Genomic DNA, 18,648 nt, shown 5'->3' with positions numbered 1-18,648 from the left:
GTCAGAGGAAGAAGTAGGTTCCCTGCAGGAAGCCTGATGTGAAACTTGGTCCTAGGACCCCCAGTTACCACCTGAGCCAAAGGTAACTCTCAACCACTGAGCCACTCAGGTGCCCCTATCATGGTGAGTTTAAAAACCCTTTCAGAAATGTCCAACAAATGGGGCATTTTTGTGTTTGCCTCTATTAAGTTTCCTTTTGATCCAGGCTCACATTTTCTTTTGCCTTCACACATCTCATAATTTTTATCGAATGCTAGATATTAAAAAAGGAAGAGTAAATAGTATTTGCCCTAAAAAATATCTTGCCACTTTTTCTATCAGACTTCTTGTTTGGAAGTTTGAGTCTATTAACTCTTTAGATTTGCTGAGTCTGGACTTTGTTTAAGCTTTAATTAGATTCAGTCCATTTCCTTAAAATGTGCTTGGGTTCTCAGCACAGGCAAAACCCTGGAAATTACTTTGTACATGATAGCTCACCCACTAAACTATCTGCTACTCTTTTAGCTCAAAAACCCAGCTTCCAGTATGTCCAAGAGTTGTTCTCTTTATTCCTCAGTCTTGCCTGTCTTTCAGTGTCTGCATATAATTGTCTCCATCCTGTTCCCCTGCTCCCAGTCTTCAGAGGGCTGCTGCAATACACTTAATGAAAGCCTGGAATCCTCAAAGGGACTGCTCCCATCAATCCTACCTCACTCCCTCCCTTTCACATACTATGTTTGAAAATTTTAACCTTTGGAGTTAGAGATAGGGTGGGTGCAGACTTACTCAGACTGGAGCTCCATGAGACTGTCATTTATCATTCCAATCCACACACAACCATTAAACATTTGGCTGGTCTCCCTTTATCTCTGTTTATGGTGCATTCATGTAGTATAAAGGTACTTTACGTGTCATAAACTGTTCTGTGTAGGCAATGAAAGAAGTTGTTGCCTTTTGTATTAAAATTTATTAAAGTTTGTGTCCTCAGGTCTCTGACCAGCTTTTTGTTTGCTTGTTAGTTTTTAACTGACTTTTAAAATTCTCTCTGTTTTTTTGCTGGTGAAGAGGACCAAAAGTTTTCTCTTGCAACTTCCTAAGTCCTAATTGGGCTCTGTATTTTTCTTATTTTATAACCCTTTCAGAACCCTCCTCCAGGGTTTCTGGATTCAGTTCTCCACTTTGCCACAGTGGTGGTGATCACTTACTAAAAACTGAAAATACTTCATTTCTCCCCTAACCACTTAATTTTACTGATTGTTCTTCCTTGCATTCAGGTTGTAAAAAGCTAGTTGGCCCCCTGTGACTCATATGTGTCCTTGCTTCTTATTTCCGGAGTCTCTCACTCCAGTCATGTTTCCCTTCTTTTCTATCTATGCATAACTGGGTCTCCCTGGACTTTGAGAACAAGACTGACCTTTGTTAGGACATATATAAGTTGAATTTAACCCTAAGGCTTTTAGTTATCGTTAAGCTCAATTCTTGGACAAGTACTTACCACAGATGTATTGCCCAGACATTTTGCCTAGATCCTTAACTTGCATTATGTTGGCTCTCTCACTCTATTTTAAGGATTGCTTCTTTCTGAAACCTTTTTTTTTTTTTTTTTAAATACTAACCATCCTGTCTAACCCTAAATCTGAAAATGTTACTTCCCAGCTGTGTTTAACTTTTGGACTTGACTAGTTGCCCAACTGAGCACATAAAACTTGTTATTATTATTCTCTAACTTCTTCTATAGCTATGGTCACTGAAGAAAAAAAAATTGTCATTTCCCCTTCCCTCTATTTACCAAAACTCCAACTTGAATAGTCTCAATGTCTTCCAAATAACTTATTAGATTTGTTGTCTCACCTGGATTGCTGTTCTGATTATTTATTTATTTTTAGATTTTATTTATTTATTCATGAGAGACACAGAGAGATAGGCAGAGACGTAGGCAGAGGGAGAGGCAGGCTCTATGAAGGGACCCCAATGCAGGACTCGATCCCAGGACCCCAGGATCATGCCTTGAGCCAAAGTAAACACTCAGCCACTGAGCCACTCAGGTGCTCCTGATTATTTGATTTAATATATAACCTCCAAAATGAATATGGGAGATAATAATTAGGATATCAATACTATGAGAATATATTATTTGAATTTTAAATAATCTTGACCTTGGAAAACATATGGCTATATATATATTTTTTAGTATAGTGGGCTTCTTCTATTCTTTGATTACCAGGAGCTATTAGTAATTTAATGATCATCTTCATCTATCAGCTATCTCATTGTTCTCATTCCACCAGTTTGTCAGGAAATAAAATATATAAAACAAATCATGAAATTTCGAATTATGTGACTCTATTCCTCAGCAACATCACTGATTTTAAGTTTAAAAACTCTTTTCTCTGAGGCATCTGGGTGGTTCAGTTGATTGAGTGTCCTACTCTTGGACTCTTGGTTTTGGCTCAGGTCATGGTCTCAGGGTCATGGGATTGAGCACCAATTTGGGCTCTGCACTCAGTAGGAGTCTGCTTGAGATTCTCTCTCTCCTCTGCCCTTCCCCCCTTTCTCATAAATAAATAAATCTATAAAAATAAATTACAAAATTAAAAACTCCTTTCTCCAAATTCTATATTTAGCTCCTTCCATAGTCTCTCAGGAAACACTCAGTGATAACCAAATCCTGTTGATTTTATTTCCCAATTATTGCTACCTATTCATCTTCTCTGTTTACCAGGCATTATTACCTTTATTCTGGATCCTTCTCATACTTATATAGTGTACTTAATGATTAGCATTAAGTCATAATTCTAAATTAGCATTAAGTCATAACTCCTTAAGCCCTAACTCCAAAATGACTAATTTTCTTTCTCAGTGTTCAGCCTAATTTCATTTTCTAATTTGTCCTCACATGCAGTTTATGCTATTTTCATCAGATGTTTATAGTTAAATAAACCATACTCTTTTATAGCTCAAGGCTTGTGTACATGTTTGTTTGTTTGTTTGTTTTGCGTGTAATCCATTTCCAGTTTTACTCAGCTAATTTCTTCTCAAATATGTCCTCCTCTAGAAATTCTTTACTAATCCCTAAGTCTGAACCAAATGCTATTTCTGTATGCCTCCTGTGCAAATTTTTATCATAGCATTTATCACATTATAATTGTTGATTTACTTAACTCTCTTCCCCACTAGGCTCTAAGTAATATTGATGAGTTCAATGCCATTGAAATTAAGAACTTCTGCTCTTTCAAAGGCACAGTTAAGAGAATGAAAGAACCACCACAGACTGGGAGAAATTTTTGCACACCACATCTGATGCAGAATCCATACTTGTATTTAGAATTAAAAACTTATAACTCAGTAAAAATAAAATAATGATAAAAAATGGACAGAATTCTGAACAGACACTTCACCAAAGATGCTATAAGGATGGCAAATAAGTACCTGAGAACATGTTCAACATCAGTAACCCTTAAAAAATGCAAATTAAAACCATAAGAAACCAGTACTGACCTATTTAAATGCCTAAAATTAACAAGAATGACCATTCTAGGAATTGACAAAGTTATGGATCAAGGAAAGTCTTAAACACTAACAGTGAGAATATAAAATGATAGAGCCACTTTGGGAAACAGTTTGGCAGTTTTTAAAACTTCAAACTTAAACCTATCACAGATGTTCTACTCCTATGTATACACTTCAAAGAAATGTAAGCAACATGTCTTAGAAAGACTTGTACATGAATGGTCACAGCAGCTTTGCTTATAACAGCCAGAAAGTTGAAAGTAACCGAAATATCCATCAACAAGTGAATAAATTGTGGTACATATTTATAAGGGAATACTTAGTAATAAAAAGGGATGGACTATGGTACTTGGAACAAGTTGCATAAATCTCAAAATAAGTGCACTGAATGAAAAAAATCTAGGAAAAGAAGAGTATATAATGTTTGATTCCATTAATGAAAAATTCAGAAGATACAAGCTAATCTATAATGAAAGAAAGTATATCAGTGGAAGAAGAGCAAGATGGAATTATAAGACACAATGAAATTTTTGTGGATGTGAATATATTCATTATTTTGATTATGGTTAATGGTTTCACAAGTACATGCATATGTTCAAACTTCTCAAGTTGTATACTTTAAACATGTACAGTTAATGGTATGCCAATTATACCCCAATAATACTTTAAAGAAATAAAAAATAAATTAAAAATCTCCTACACATTCCTAACTTTATCAAGGGAATCTTAATAAATCTTTTAGTGGTACTTAGATAGCATTCTTCTATTATTCATATACATTATTTCATTGTTTTGTTGATTTACTCCTTTACGTCACTAAATTATAGGCAATATAGAGGGGAAAGACATTATTTTTGAGATTGATTTCTTAGAGCTAAAATAGGTCTTTTCAGAAAACACACATTGTTTCTGTTCAAAGTAGAACACTGACTTGAATGGACATTGTCTTGTACTGATGCCCAACACCCTCTTCTTATGCTAATATTTGTCATCATTATTAATTACTGGTGTTTGAAATTTGAAGACTAATCTGGAGATCAGCAGAATTGAACATGTAATATTTCACACTGAAAGTTAAGAACTTTGAGAATTGAAATTAAAATGTTAAATACATATATTCTGACATATCTTGTAGGTATGCCAGCTTCTACATGTCTCCTCTGTCTTAAATCTAAAACGAAGTCATCCTATGCATGTGGTTGCATGTGGTTCATAAAATTCCCCAAAATCTTTGCTAGGGGTCCCATGTCGGAAAAATGTAACAAATAATAAGGTTAACAGCCCAAGCCATACCAAACTGTCATAATTTAGGAGTCTTAGTGTGGAGAGGCTTTCGAACTCAGTGTTTAAAAAAAAAAAAAAAGAAAAAGCACGATGAAAATTAAAGGAAAGTTCAGGGTTAGCACGAAAATCTCAATAGATATTAAGGTAAAGTATAAATGATATTTTCTCTCTTAAACTAAAGCTTTTTTGCTCTTTGTCAGCAAAAAATCCTAAGAACTCTAGGGTAGTTTTGTGTTATTGTATGGAGCTGTGTTGTCTAAAAGAATATGTCCTGGCCACATGTGGCTATTAAGAAGTTGAAATGTGGCTAATCTAAATTGAATCAGGAAAATTTAAGACTTCATATGAGTAAAATATCTCATTATTATCTTTATTATATGTTGAAATAATGTCTTGGACATATTGGGTTATTACAATTCTATTTTTTTATTTTTTCTAACATGGCTACTAGAAAACGCAAAATTTCATATATGGCTTGCATTTGTTGCTCCATTATATTTTTGTGGGGCAGCACTGAATATACAGAATAAACAGTTTCATCCAGTGCTTGAACTGATAATTGGCATCTCTGAGGAAGAATTTCCGTATTTTTATTAGTCCCTTTAAGTTCTAATCATTCTATTTTGAATAGAGGAACAAAAGAGAAAGGATTCTAAAATTTTGATAACAGTATCACTGCATTCCAAAAGGGTTGGAAGGATATTGCTGTTTGTGAACAGATATTAAGGGGAGGTCTTGTATCACCACATTCCAAAAGGGTTGGAAGGATATTGCTGTTTGTGAACAAATATTAAGGGGAGGTCTTGTTATAAAAAAATAAGTCTCCAGGCTAGTTTCAAAAGAGAGAGGTTGAGATAAAGATAGCATCGAACTGGTCTGTATAAGAGAAATTCTCCATTTTCATCTGCAGCAGCTTGAGAAAAAGGGATTCTGGTACTTAGAATTTAGGAAAAGCTCAATAGAGAGTCAGAGGAGGCCCCCAGGGAAGAGATGGACAATTGGGCTCAGGAAGAAAGGGGATCACTATGTGACTCTTGGCATAAAATGAACTTTAAACTTGAATAAAGATCAGCGTGGTACTGTTTTGTTTCCTTTTTTTGTGCTTAAGTCCCTTTTTATTTCTACAAGTCTTTGGTAATCTGTTTGTTGTCCATACAGCTTTCTGTTCATTGATTGTAAAATGATGGAAAGGAGCCGTGTTTAAACACATGGCAGAGGTATATGGAGAGCAAAGAAGCATCCAGAAGCAGTGATTAGATAGCACAAAGTGATCAAGATTTGAGCCAGGAGCAAAGCACATAAAATAATGACAGTCAATTACCAACAGAGTCGTAAGCCCTTCTCAGAAATATTTAGAAAAACTGGGGAATGCACTCCTTTGAAGAAAAGGTATAAGGGAACAGAAGTAACATGAGTTCTCTCCTTGATGAGTAGACTACACCAGGTGGAGTTGTCACACAAAGGAAACTTTATTTACAGCAACTAAGGAGATCACTGAATAACTCCCAAAGCCATGACTCCAGAAGTGGGTTAAGTGGGTTTCTTTTATCTAGGGTAAGGATGAATCTTCAGAAATGGAAGCTTTGTCATTCATTTACAAGGAAAAGTGGGCATAGCATTGTGCAACCATTCTTGGAAAACATGCTTATACACCCTATGTTTAACATAACAATAGTCTGTTATGTTAATAAAGCTTGTGCTCCTCCTGGGGCGGAGACTTTGATACAATTAGCAGAGGTAACTACTGGACAAGGAGAAGGGACTATCAGTGTACTCAAAGAGCAGTTATAAACTGGATGCATCTTGGGCTCCTTCTTTCAGGTAAGAAATGCAGGGCCTGGCTTACTTTTGAAACAACACAGGACTTCGGGGTAGTTTTACCACTCTTTTATTGTCTTTGATATGGTTTGGCTATGTCTCAGCTTTTAGAGATGTTAGTTTTTACATTCTCTTTGTTTCCTTAAAATCATTAACTATTGAGGTTTTTGCTTTTTATTTGTAATTCTGACACCTAGGAAGTTCTGTAAGAAGTGTGTTAGGGCAAGTTGAGGCAGTAATATCACAGGAAATAGCTGAGGACCTAAAATGACTTCTCTTTCTGAGGACCCCTACCTCTGCCTCCTTACAGGAGAAGGTTCAGGTTATTTCTTACCTTTTTTAAAGATTTTATTTTATTTATTCATGAGAGACACACAGAGAGAGGCAGAGTCACAGGCAGAGGGAGAAGCAGGCTCCATGCAGGGAGGCCGACGTGGGACTCGATCCTGGGTCTCCAGGATCAGACCCTGGGCTGAAGGCGGCGCTAAACTGCCGGGCTGCCGGGTTCAGGTATTTCATTTGCTTATTAATGTAAAGGGTGACTCTAGAAGACCAGGTAACTAGTTGTTGCAGGGTTTTTTCCTTTGGAGACCATGGTTCTTTGCTGCTTTGAAGAATGAAGAGGCAGACCAGAGAAAAGTGGTGGGCAGCAAAGCAAGGTTTATGGAGTGACAGCAAAATGATAGTACAAAGCTCCCGAGGGAGGGGACCCAAGAGGGTAGCAATAGGACTTTCTAACTCTATGGGTTATTATGGGCTTGTTAGTGGGCTGTTTTAATCAGATTAACCTTCCCTGTGCCTGTAATCCAATCAGGTTTTTGTCACCTGTCACTTGGGAAACGATGGAGGGCTCCTTCTAGGGTGGTATAAATTTCTTTTAAGGGTGGTTCCATTTAGGGTGGGGCCCCCTGTTCTTGCCTGGCTGCCTTCCAACTATCCTTCATGATAGGGAGTTATGTTGGGTAATTATACATGTGGAATGAATACTCAGGAATCTTTAGCTTCTCACCTACTTCCAATTCCTATTTCAGACTTAATATGCAATGAGAAAATATAACTCTAACTACAGGTTCTAACTAGGTTTTTAAAAACACTATTTCAAGGTCAGAGTGATGAAGTTTTGGAATACAGGTGAGGTCTGGAGCCGACGACCAAGGAAGAATTCTTGAGACAACTTTGGTGCAAAAATGGTGGTTTTATTAAGGGATGGAGAAAGGATCTGTGGGCAGGAAGAGCTTCTGGCCTGAGCTTGTGAGGAATGGCTGATTATATACCCAGGAGTTTAGGGGAGGTAAGCAAAAGGGAGATTCCAAAAGGATTTTCATATGCTAAGTACCTTACGAGATACTGGAGGCTTTCCATTGTCAAATTGAAGACTGCTTTTCCCTCTAGCAAGGCATTAGCATTAGCCTCGTGAGGAATGCCACACATATCCCACCCAGGGGTGGGGTGAGGTGGTGGCTGTCGTTTGTGGGTTATCAGCTGTGCTTTGTCCTCAGCTAGCCCTGTTCTCCCATCCAGAGGATAACTAGATGTGGAAATGATGCACTCTCTATATAGGAGCTCCCTTAAAACTTTAAATGTTCAAGTAATTTTTTTTCACTCATTCTCATATGACATTTACTGTATTATATTAGAAGATTATATGCTTAGGGCATTTGTATTTTTTACAATGACAATCCACAAAACACCAAACCTACTTGGACATCTTTCCACCATTCCTCACCTTGGTGGCCACTGAAGCAACTCTGAAGAACCCCTATAACCAGAATCATGGGTGTCTCATTTCATAAGTGAAAATTAAAACCTATTCCTTTAAATGTTAAACTCGATTTAAATAATTTTTTAATAGGACATTTAAAAAACCATAAAAAGAAGACTGTTCAGAGTTTTCTGAAAAGAAATGAGGGGTCACCTAGTATTGATATACCATGATTGAATCCTGCCTCTGTATTTCTAATTCATAATTATCATTTCCCAAAGCCACTTTTGAAAACAAGGAGAAATAATGGCTAGCAGATACAACACCATTACTGGGACTACTGATTTAGGTCTAAATACAGCCATCTTTATCTAATTGGGTTTTATAACCTATTTTTTTTTTGCCATCCTTAATTATTTTACAGCTAGGGTTTTTACTCTAGTCTTAATGGACAGACTTCAAGAAAAACTTTGAGCTCTTTGAAAATGTATACAAAATACTGTTGTGTATCTCTGTTTTCCATTGGGAGGGGGAGGGTCCCCAAGATTATGATTTGTTGAAACCAAGCTATTTATTTTGAAAACTCAAATAATGTTAGTGGAAGACGCCATTCCCTGCCCTCTTCCTTCACCTTCGGAAGATTTGGCTAAACAAGAGGGGCTGAAAATGATTTGATCAATGTCCCATTGTTGGGCATTTAGGTTAAATGAACACACTTTGTACAGAAATCTTTTTTAGAGTTCTCATTAGTTTTAAGATAAATTCCAAAGGGTAAGATTGCTGCACCAAAGGATGAGAAAATTAAAGTCCCAAAAATTAGTTTACTTAATTTATTTTTAGTAATCTTTACACCCAAGGTGGCTCTGTAACTCAGGACCTTGAAATCGAGTCCCATCTTGCTTCTATTCAGCCAGCCAGGTGCCCCCACCCCAATTTTTTTTAGGTGCCCCCAAATTTTAATAGTCTTAATACATGTTATGAGATTGCATGTTCACCAACATTGTGAAGACTTAGCTGTAGTAACTTTAAATCTTCAAAAAAAAAAATTGTGTATTTTTTTGACTTGTATTTCTTACTTTCACGTATCTTCATATTCCACCAGCGAAACAAACCGGTCCTGCCCAAAGAGAAATAAAATTCCATTCCTTCCTTCCGTCCTTCCTTCCCAGGTATGCGGTGACCATGATGGTAACAGCAGCTAACATTCATGAAACGTTAAAATTTCTCTGCAGGCAACAGAGTCTAGTCTGCGCTTGACAGGTATTTTCTGGATCTCACTCAATCCTTAAAACTTAATCCTTAAAACAACTCCGTATTGTTATTCCAAACGAGACAGCCCAGCCTTTGAGACACTAGCCTCCAGGCCCGGCGACGATCGGAAGCACCGGGGTTCGGGCTGGGCTCCCACCGCGGTCACTCACCTGGGACTTAGGGGACCAGGGGGTGGAGGACGGTGACCTACGCGCAAAACCAGCAACACCAGACCAACCAGGAACAAAAGACAGGGCTCCTGCCGCACTTAGCTTCCTTCTACCAAGTCAAAGCTTCTAAATTTTAAAGGATGTGACTTTTTGGCTGCCCGACGCCTGTCTACCAACCAGTTGATCCCATTCCCAGCGTCGCGAGCGTCAGCGACGACCGGCAAAGCTGCTCAGCTGAGGGTTGAGGCAGAGTCTTTTTTTTTTTCCTTTTGCTAAAGGAAAAAGCCTGATAGGAAGAAAAAAAAAAAAAAAGGTTAATACTATTTTTAAATTTTCGAGGGCTAGGACGACTATTTTTTTTTAACCTCTGGGTCTTGGGAGACCAAGGCAACAGAACGTGCAGGGTGAACAAACTAGAGCCGCCGCGGCGCTTCCGGGCTGTAGCGAAGGGTCAGAAGGACGCATGCGTGGGGCCCGCGCCTGGGTCACCCACCTACGAAGGCGCTGTGCGCAGGCGCGGACGCAGGTTGCAGCAGCGCCCGGCCTCAGCTGATGCCGTCCTCTGGCCGCCCCTCCCCCGCCCCGTATCCGCGGCGGCCGGGCGCCTGCAGGCCTGTCGCTCCAGCCCCAGCGGTCGCGACCGCCGACCCCGTGACACTGTCCTCGGGCCTCTGCGCGCGGGAGCAGCTCCGGACGGCGCAGCGCCCCGCGTGACGGTGAGCGACCCTGGACGAGCAGCGCCCCCTCCCCCCCGTCCCTCGTGCGGAGCGGAGCGGAGCAGAGCAGCGGCGCCCTGGGAAGAGCCGAGACGGACGGGGGTGGGGGTAGGGGTGGGGGGGGGGAGAGGAGAGGCCGCAGGGGAGCCGGGCCCGCCCGCCACCACAGAGGCGCTTTCAGGGTTGGGTGATGGCGGTGTTGTGTCACCTCCTACCCGGACCCAGCCTCCTGCCCAGGGGGCTCCAGGCTCTGGCCCGAGCCCGGAGCGCAGGGTTGATTCCAGGCCCTCACACCTTGCGCGGTCAGGGGGCCTGGTGTTGCTGTTGTGGAGCTGTCTTGCAGGCTTGCCTTGCCCTTTCACCTCTCCGGAGTAGTCTGTGCGCCGAGTTTTGTTTATGTAGCTTATGAAAGGTGATGGCTTACTTCGTTATCACAGAAGATCATGACCCTTTTAAATTGGATGGAGTGCTGTACTTCTTTTTTTTTTTTTTTTTTTTTTTAAATCTCTCTACGCTGCCTTAGATCCATGTTGGGTTTTCAGTAAGAGATTGTGAGGAAAAACATGGATTACAGGGAAGAGAAGGGGGCATAGCACCTCCTCATAAACACACCGGCGAGTCTCCAGGAATAAAAGTGGTAAATGTTTCTTCCCTGTGAGGAAAATCCGGTGGGGGCGGGGGGGCGGGGATACGAAGTACCTGACAAAAGTCTGGTGCCTGTCAGCTAGCCTTGCTGAAACAAACACCTGTCAGAGGCCGAGTCATCAAAACAACAGATAGGAATAGAAAACAGGCCCATGCTGAGAGCCACTTGATCTTGATCTTGCCTTCTGTGTCTCCCCTCACCCTCCACCAAAGCATTCTGGTGCGGTGCACCTTACACGCCGGTTGTGTTCACTGAGATCCCAAAAAGGATGCCTGAGACCTCACTACTGAGGCCTCCCATCCCTGTTCAGCTGATATTCCATATAGGTCAGTGTGTGGGAACAGTGATGTTAATTCACCCCTCAACTATCTGTGATTGGCAAGGGTTCGTTTGGCTTGGATTTATTTATTTGTTTTTTTTTTTTTTTTTTTTTTTTTTTTTTTTTTTTTTTTTTTTGCTTGGGTTTAATGTCATTGAGACAAACCAAGAGAAGAAGAAGATAATGCATTTGTGGAAATTACAAAATCATTTATGTTTTTAAACTTATATGGACAATGTGTGTAGTTTGTTTTTTAATGGTAAAATTGTGAAAGTAAGCATCTTCATTCTACAATTTTAAATTTGTCTCCTAGTTGTATAATTTTTTATCCTGCTATATACACTATGTTTCAATGATACCAACACTTAGATGGCATGCCAATATTAAAAAAACTTTTCTTCATATGATAGTGTGACTTGAATGACTGAGTTTTCCTTACTCAAATCAATGAGAATTTTTAAAAGAAATGTTTATCTCTTCATATAAATGTCTATAATTATTTTTAGGAACTGGTAAAAGATACATGATCAAATTTAGAAAGAGAAGAAATGTTATTTTTAAATTATGCTTTCCTTCTTTATTAATTTTCCCTCCGAATATCAGCAGATTGGATTATGACTTTTCATCCTTAAAATTGTGTTACTCAACTGCAGTGCTATTGCATTACCTACATGCAAGGATTATTTTAGTATAGGCGTGGTGTATGTATAAGTACTACTACTTATTCTTACTTGGTTTCCCGTTATTTTTAGATACTATCATTAAAATTTTGAAATTAATGTTCTAAATTTTGTTTTTTATATTGGTGAATTATATTAAATATTTTGGAATACTAATTTCATAATTTTAACTGCCAGCAGTTGAATGAAAATAATCTGCATGATTGGTTTTTTTAGTTTTTGTTGCAAATGTTTAAACGTTAAGGCTAGAAATGTGAGAATGAGAAGAATTGTGGATTTTATTTATCACAAAGGGGAATGAATTTTATAAGGCTAAAAAATACTACTTTGAACTTATAACCAGGGGTTAGGGGCCCAAGAGAACCTGGCTCCAGGAGTCCCAAACACACCAGGTTCAACCACTCACCACTGACAAAATCCAAAAGCAAAGAGAGGAGTGGTGGTGAAACAAAGGAATTTAGTTCAGTGAGGCCAGCATGGGGAAGACAGCGGACTAACATTTCAAAAAACTGTCTCAAGTGCAGAAAATACTTCTGAGTTTATATAAGGAAAATGTGGGGAAAAGGTGGGTGGGTACATGCAGGTGGGCAGTAAAGGTTAGGTTAGATCCGTCATTGTCTTGCATTAGTCAAGCTGCCTCTTACTGCTTGAGGTGTTAGTTTTGCTTCCCTCCATAGGGATGCTTTACCCTCAGGGTCTTTTGCCTGAGTTAAGAGATAAACTGGAAGGAAGAATTTAATTAGAAAGTATAGCCTGAGGTCTATCTGGAGGTAGTTGTAGTCTTTTAGATTTACCTGGCTATACATATAATAGGTAATCATAATCTGTTTAAACCAATTTTAGCATTTAGCACTAATTGGTTTAAAGATAGAATGTTTTTGTTTTATTTATTCTAAGAAAAGTGAAGGCCCCTTTCTTTTCAGAGAACCCTTAGGGAAGTGTAGACTTCTCATCATAAGTCTGATATATCATTTTATAATTTTTTGTTGGAAGAACACTTTGGACTCCTGGCTCCCTTGTTTCAGACATTACTTTCATTAAATATAATTCTAATCAAAAGTAATTTGAATATTCCCTTGTAGTTTGCTCTATATTAATTAGATTGGTATAAAAATCCCACAGTATTGATGTATACTTTTTTCCCTAAAATTTACTGTAAGATTTTTCTTCTTTTAGACATGGGAAAGTCTTTTTCTCAGTTGCCTTTGCATTCAAATAAAGAAGATGCTTATGATGGAGTCACATCAACTGAAAGTATGAGGAATGGACTGGTTAATAATGAAGTCCATAATGAAGATGGGAGAGGTGGAGATGTCTCTCAGTTTCCATATGTGGAATTTACAGGAAGAGATAGTGTCACTTGCCCCACTTGTCAAGGAACGGGAAGAATTCCTAGAGGTATGTGTTGCTGTGTTGTTTTTCCTTTAAAGAGTAATTCCAGGCTTTCGCACAAGTAATATAAAATCCATAGATCTAAGCACAGTCCTTTGTTTTAAAACTCTTTTAGGATTAAAGTCAAAACCATGTATTGCCTTCAGTTAAAGGGACACAGAGAAACAAACATAAACATTTAGAAAAAAAATACACAGGTTAAGGTTCCTAAAGAAGTCATGAAAACCACCCGTCTACCGCTAGTATTTTTTCTTTCCCACCTGCAATAGCAGATACGTACTATCACTTGACTGAAACATTTTAGAACTATTTGGCATCAGTAGGGGGTCATAATCACATGTTGGGCTTTAGGAACAATTTTAAGTAGTTTGGTGACCTAATATTTTTATTCATGAACTAAAGAATAGTAAGAAGCCAGTCATGCCCTAATTAGTCATTCTTAAGAGGAACTACACGAAGAGGGATGGTAAATGAAGATGAGCAATATGGGGGAAAAATCAGTTTGTGGTATATCATAGGGAAATCCAGAAGGGAATAATCTTCATGTGCTGTTTGTAGGCTAGACAAATTTTAGTAAAAGTGGCCACAATGGAAATAATAAAAATACCTTGTGCTAATCTTGTTTTGTTCTTGGTTGAAGTTGATAGGGAGCCCTGGAGAAACCATGAGGGAAGGACAACGTGACAATAGAATATACACCAGTTTCTAATAACGCCCTGGGTTGGGGAAGTTTATATATAGAGAGAGTTGGCCTTTTGAATGTGATGGTTTTATCTTTGCAGGGGTAAATAGCTGTTGGAGAATGAAAGGATTTTTCTAAGTGAAGGGATTAGTGCCTCAGGCTCAGAGGAGAGAAAAAAGGACTATTTTAGCAACTGGATGAGTTTTTGAGGTATAGCCAATAGGCTTTTTGGTAGCCTGGAAGTGGATAGGAAATCAAGGATGACTCCGGAAAGTATTATTGTCTGAACAGCTGGAAGAATGGAAGTAGCTAGCTCTTTATTAGAATGGAGAAAAGATTTGAGTGTATGTGTATGTTCTGGGAGAGATCAGGAGCTCTATTTTACAGATATAATTCTGGAGATGCATATTTGACATCTAAGTGGATATATTCAGTAGGTAGGTAGTTACAATAAGTGCCTGGAATTCAAGTACAAGGCCTCTGCTATAGTCATCAGAATATAGGTGGTACTTAAAGCTGAGTTGGATGAGAGTACCAAGCAATCAGTGTAAATTAAAAAGACACTGTAGTGCTGAACCATAGGGCTCTGTGACATTTCAAAGTCAGTGATATGATAAAGATTTAGCAAAGACAATGAAAAAGCAGCCAAAGGAGAAGGAGGAAATTCTAGTGTGTCTGGTGTCCTGGAAATAAATGTAGGAAGTGTACTAAGGAGAAGAGACTAGGGAGTGAGGGGAGTGGATCAGCGGTTTGGCACCTGCCTTTGACCAAGGGCGTGATCCTGGGGACCCGGGTTTGAGTCCCGCATAGGGCTCCCTGCGTGGGGCCTGCTTCTCCCTCTGCCTGTGTCTCAGCCTGGGTCTCTCATGAGTAGATAAGTAAAATTAAAAAAAAAAAAAAAAAAAAAGAGAGAGAGAGAGTAAGGAACTGTTAGATGCTACCAACAGATCAGATAATATAAGGACTGAGAACCGACCATTGGATTTGATGATATAGATACAGAGTAGTGGACACCTTTAAAAGAACAGCTTGGCAAGTTGCATAAGCATGTATAGCATATACAGAGTGGGATCAAGAGAGCACAGGAGGAGTGAAGTTATATAGTAAAAAAATTTTTTGAGTTTTACTATATATATACATATATATAGTATATATATAGTATAGTATATATATAATAGCATATATAGTATGTATAATAGTATATATATAAAGAAGAAGAGTGGTGGTAGCTGGAGGGAGCTATGAGGCCAGGAGAGGGAATTTTTTTTAAAGATGGAGTGAATAATATGTTTGCTGATGAGGAAAAACAATGGTTAATGCAGGAGATGGGAGAATTATTAGATGTAGTGCACAAGTTTAGGTGACTGCTCTTACAGAGGAGCACCTACAGTTTACTCTTTGTAAAAGGAGAAAAGGTAGTATATAGATACAGAAATAGGTGGGTGGATGTGGTAGTGGTAGCTTGTGAAAGTTCTTTCTTGTTTACCACATCATGGGCTAAGAGTGAGGATATGGAAGGAGCTATTGGCAACTTGAAGCAAGAGGTGAAATTACAGAATTGTGATTTTGGAGAGGCAAGTTGAGAGTGTGAACTAGGGAGTATTGTATGATGGTTGACATCATTAAAGGCCGCTTGAGATTATTGATCTAAACAAGGCCAGTGAGCAGAGTTGCATATTTTTCTCTATCCACATTTATCCATATGGATATCAGCATATTAGCTAAAAGATTTCTTTTAGGGCAGCCCTGGTGGCGCAGCGGTTTGGCGCCGCCTGCAGTCAGGGGAGTGATCCTGGAGACCCGGTATCGAGTCCCACATCAGGCTCCCTGCCTGCATGGTGCCTGCTTCTCCCTCTGCCTGTGTCTCTGCCTCTCTCTCTAGCTGTGTCTCTATGAATAAATAAATTTAAAAAAGAAAAAAAAAAAGATTTCTTTTAAGCAGGATTGTAGTTTAGCCAAATGAATACCCCCAAACAAGACAGGATACATGTACATACAGAGAGAAAAATATATATTATAACATATATTTACATGTGGGTGTGGGGAGGTAGTGTGTGTACATGAGGGGAGAATTGGTAGAAGGGGCATGGAGGAATAATGGAAGCATTATAGGAAGCTTAAAATAATTTGACTATAGTGGTTTAAGAGTTAGTACAAAGAGCCACATTTCTGATAAGATTGAAAAATTGTTTATTAAAGATCTATTTATGCATTTAAGTATATGGATATAGCCCAACCTAAGAAATAAAAGATGGATTTTAAATTGAGTTACTGTAGATAGTGTGTGGCCTGTATGAGTTGTGGAAGCCTCATTTTGTATGCTCTCTTAAAGCATGAGACTTGTTATATGTCAGATTTGGTTTTCAAGGGGCATAGTTTAGTAACCTCTAGAGAATTTTAGGACATTAAGGTAGCAATATTTCTTCTGTTCTTATCCAGATAACCAAATCAGAATCTACGTGGAAAATAGTTGAAAGAAGTCTTGGTAAATTCAGATCTACCAAAAGCTGGGACTTTCAGTAAACAGATTACTCTTTCTCATTCTTTGTATTATTTGTAGTCATAGCTAGACATCAAACTATGAAAAATATGTTATCTGTTTGGAACTCTGTGTCTACTAGATAAGTTTTGAAAATTTCGAGAGCAATTTACCAGAGAGATAAGATGAGACCCAGATTTTGGTAGAAAGCCACTGTATGTTATGTTAATAAATTTCTAAACCTTTTACTTTTAGGGCAAGAAAACCAGCTTGTGGCATTGATTCCATATAGTGATCAGAGATTAAGGCCAAGAAGGACGTAAGTGATAAAAAAAAATAGCAAAATTTTTGAGTATTTTTTGCTTTTCAAATTACATATAATTACTCTAATTAACAGTATTAAAATGAAAAATGCTATCAGGTTGTTAAATTATGCCATCAGATGCTTCATATCATTAAAAAAAGGATTTCTGATTTGGGGTAACGTCTTCAAAGCAGCTTAGTCTGAATCTTCTCAGATCTATTTACTAAAACAGACAAACCTAGAATAGCAGTAGGAAACACAGAAACATTTTCATCAAAAAATGGGTGTTAAGGTTCTCCTACTCATCCCAGAATAAAAATGGAGCAAGGGTCAAAGCATGTTAGCAGCTGTGTAGAATTTGTGAAGGGAACGAAGAATTGCTGAAGGTCCTGAGAACCCTGATATACAAAGCAAATGTTCTGATACATAATTCCCAAAAGAAGAGGATCCCACACAGAGCACTTCCAGCAAATGCTTCTGGATAACCTGTCAAAATGGGAGGACTCTTGGTGTTATATACCTTGGAAAAGAGTGTAGAAAAGGCTACAGAGATACACTAACGGGCCTTAAGAAGATCAGAAGGTACTAGACCACCTTGATCTCTCAAAGACCTTGGGAAAACACCAAAAACTCTTTCAAAAGGACAGACATATCCTAAGGAAAAGCCTGCTAGGGATTGAATCCATTTTGTCCAAAGAAAGAATAGGGAAAAAAGAAAAGTTTCAAAAACTAAAGAGAGAGGATCCCTGGGTGGCACAGCGGTTTGCCGTCTGCCTTTGGCCCAGGGCGTGATCCTGGAGATCTGGGGTCGAATCCCACGTTGGGCTCCCGGTGCATGGAGCCTGCTTCTGTCTCTGCCTGTGTCTCTGCCTGTCTTTCTCCCTCTCTCTCTCTCTCTCTCTCTGTGTGACTGTCATAAATAAATAAAAATTAAAAAAAAAAAAAAAAAACTAAAGAGAGAATCTCAGAATTATAGAAGTGTTTATACATCTTAAAAAAAAGGGGATCCCTGGGTGGCACAGCGGTTTAGCACCTGCCTTTGGCTCAGGCCGCGATCCTGGAGACCCGGGATCGAATCCCACATCGGGCTCCCGGTGCATGGAGCCTGCTTCTCCCTCTGCCTGTGTCTCTGCCTCTCTCTCTCTCTCTCTTTCTCTGTGACTATCATAAATAAAAATTAAAAAAAAAAAAAAAAAAAAAGAACAACTTTGTATTCCAATAGGAGTTTTGAGCAGTGAAGCTAGGAAGGCCACCCTGGCCCATCCTTATCATCTAAAATGCAAGTTTCTGTTAAAGGTACAAAAACATGTCCTTTAAACATGAGCAACAAAAAAGTATTGCAATGAAGCATCATACAAAGACAGTTAAAAAAAAGTGGGGATCCCTGGGCGGCTCAGTGCTTGAGCGTCTGCTTTCGGACCAGGGCATGATCCTGGAGACCCGGAATCGAGTCCCACATCAGGCTCCCTGCATGGAGCCTGCTTCTCCCTCTGCTGTGTTGTGTCTCTGCCTCTCTCGTGAATAAATAAAATCTTAAAAAAAAAAAAATGAACTGAAACAAAATGCTGACCCATAGTAGAAGCATATCAGGAGACATGAAAACTGGAACTTAATATTGTAAATTATTCTAAAAGAAATTAAGAAAACTATGGAAGCTATGAAAGAATTGCAGGAGTTGGAAATAGAAAAGCTCAGAAATGAGATGACTAAACAACA

General features: G+C 38.8%; 1 protein-coding gene and 1 long non-coding RNA gene across 3 annotated transcripts in view; one reads left to right on the top strand and one right to left on the bottom strand.

Moving 5' to 3' along the window:
- Positions 1-6,507: 6,507 nt before the first annotated feature.
- Positions 6,508-18,648, top strand: part of TMEM106B (transmembrane protein 106B) — a 29,681-nt gene continuing 17,540 nt past the window's right edge. Inside the window, exons 1-3 of one of the 2 annotated variants that reach the window (XM_072783984.1) lie at positions 6,508-6,594; positions 13,252-13,473; positions 16,884-16,947. In XM_072783984.1, the coding sequence (XP_072640085.1) occupies positions 6,570-6,594; positions 13,252-13,473; positions 16,884-16,947 (311 nt within the window). In that variant the 5' untranslated portion in view covers positions 6,508-6,569. Of the gene's footprint in view, positions 6,595-10,214; positions 10,431-13,251; positions 13,474-16,883; positions 16,948-18,648 lie in introns of those variants that run through there. The other variant, XM_072783985.1, reaches the window with a different exon arrangement.
- On the bottom strand, positions 9,110-10,209 carry LOC140608966 (uncharacterized). The gene is made up of 2 exons (XR_012010959.1): positions 10,112-10,209; positions 9,110-10,000 (listed from the first exon to the last, which is right to left on the bottom strand). It is a non-coding gene; the product is annotated as an uncharacterized lncRNA (long non-coding RNA).

The sequence above is a fragment of the Canis lupus genome, chromosome 18, assembly GCF_048164855.1.
Source record: "Canis lupus baileyi chromosome 18, mCanLup2.hap1, whole genome shotgun sequence".
Classification (NCBI taxonomy): Eukaryota; Metazoa; Chordata; class Mammalia; order Carnivora; family Canidae; genus Canis; species Canis lupus.
This window is presented reverse-complemented; position numbering and strand designations above follow the sequence as displayed.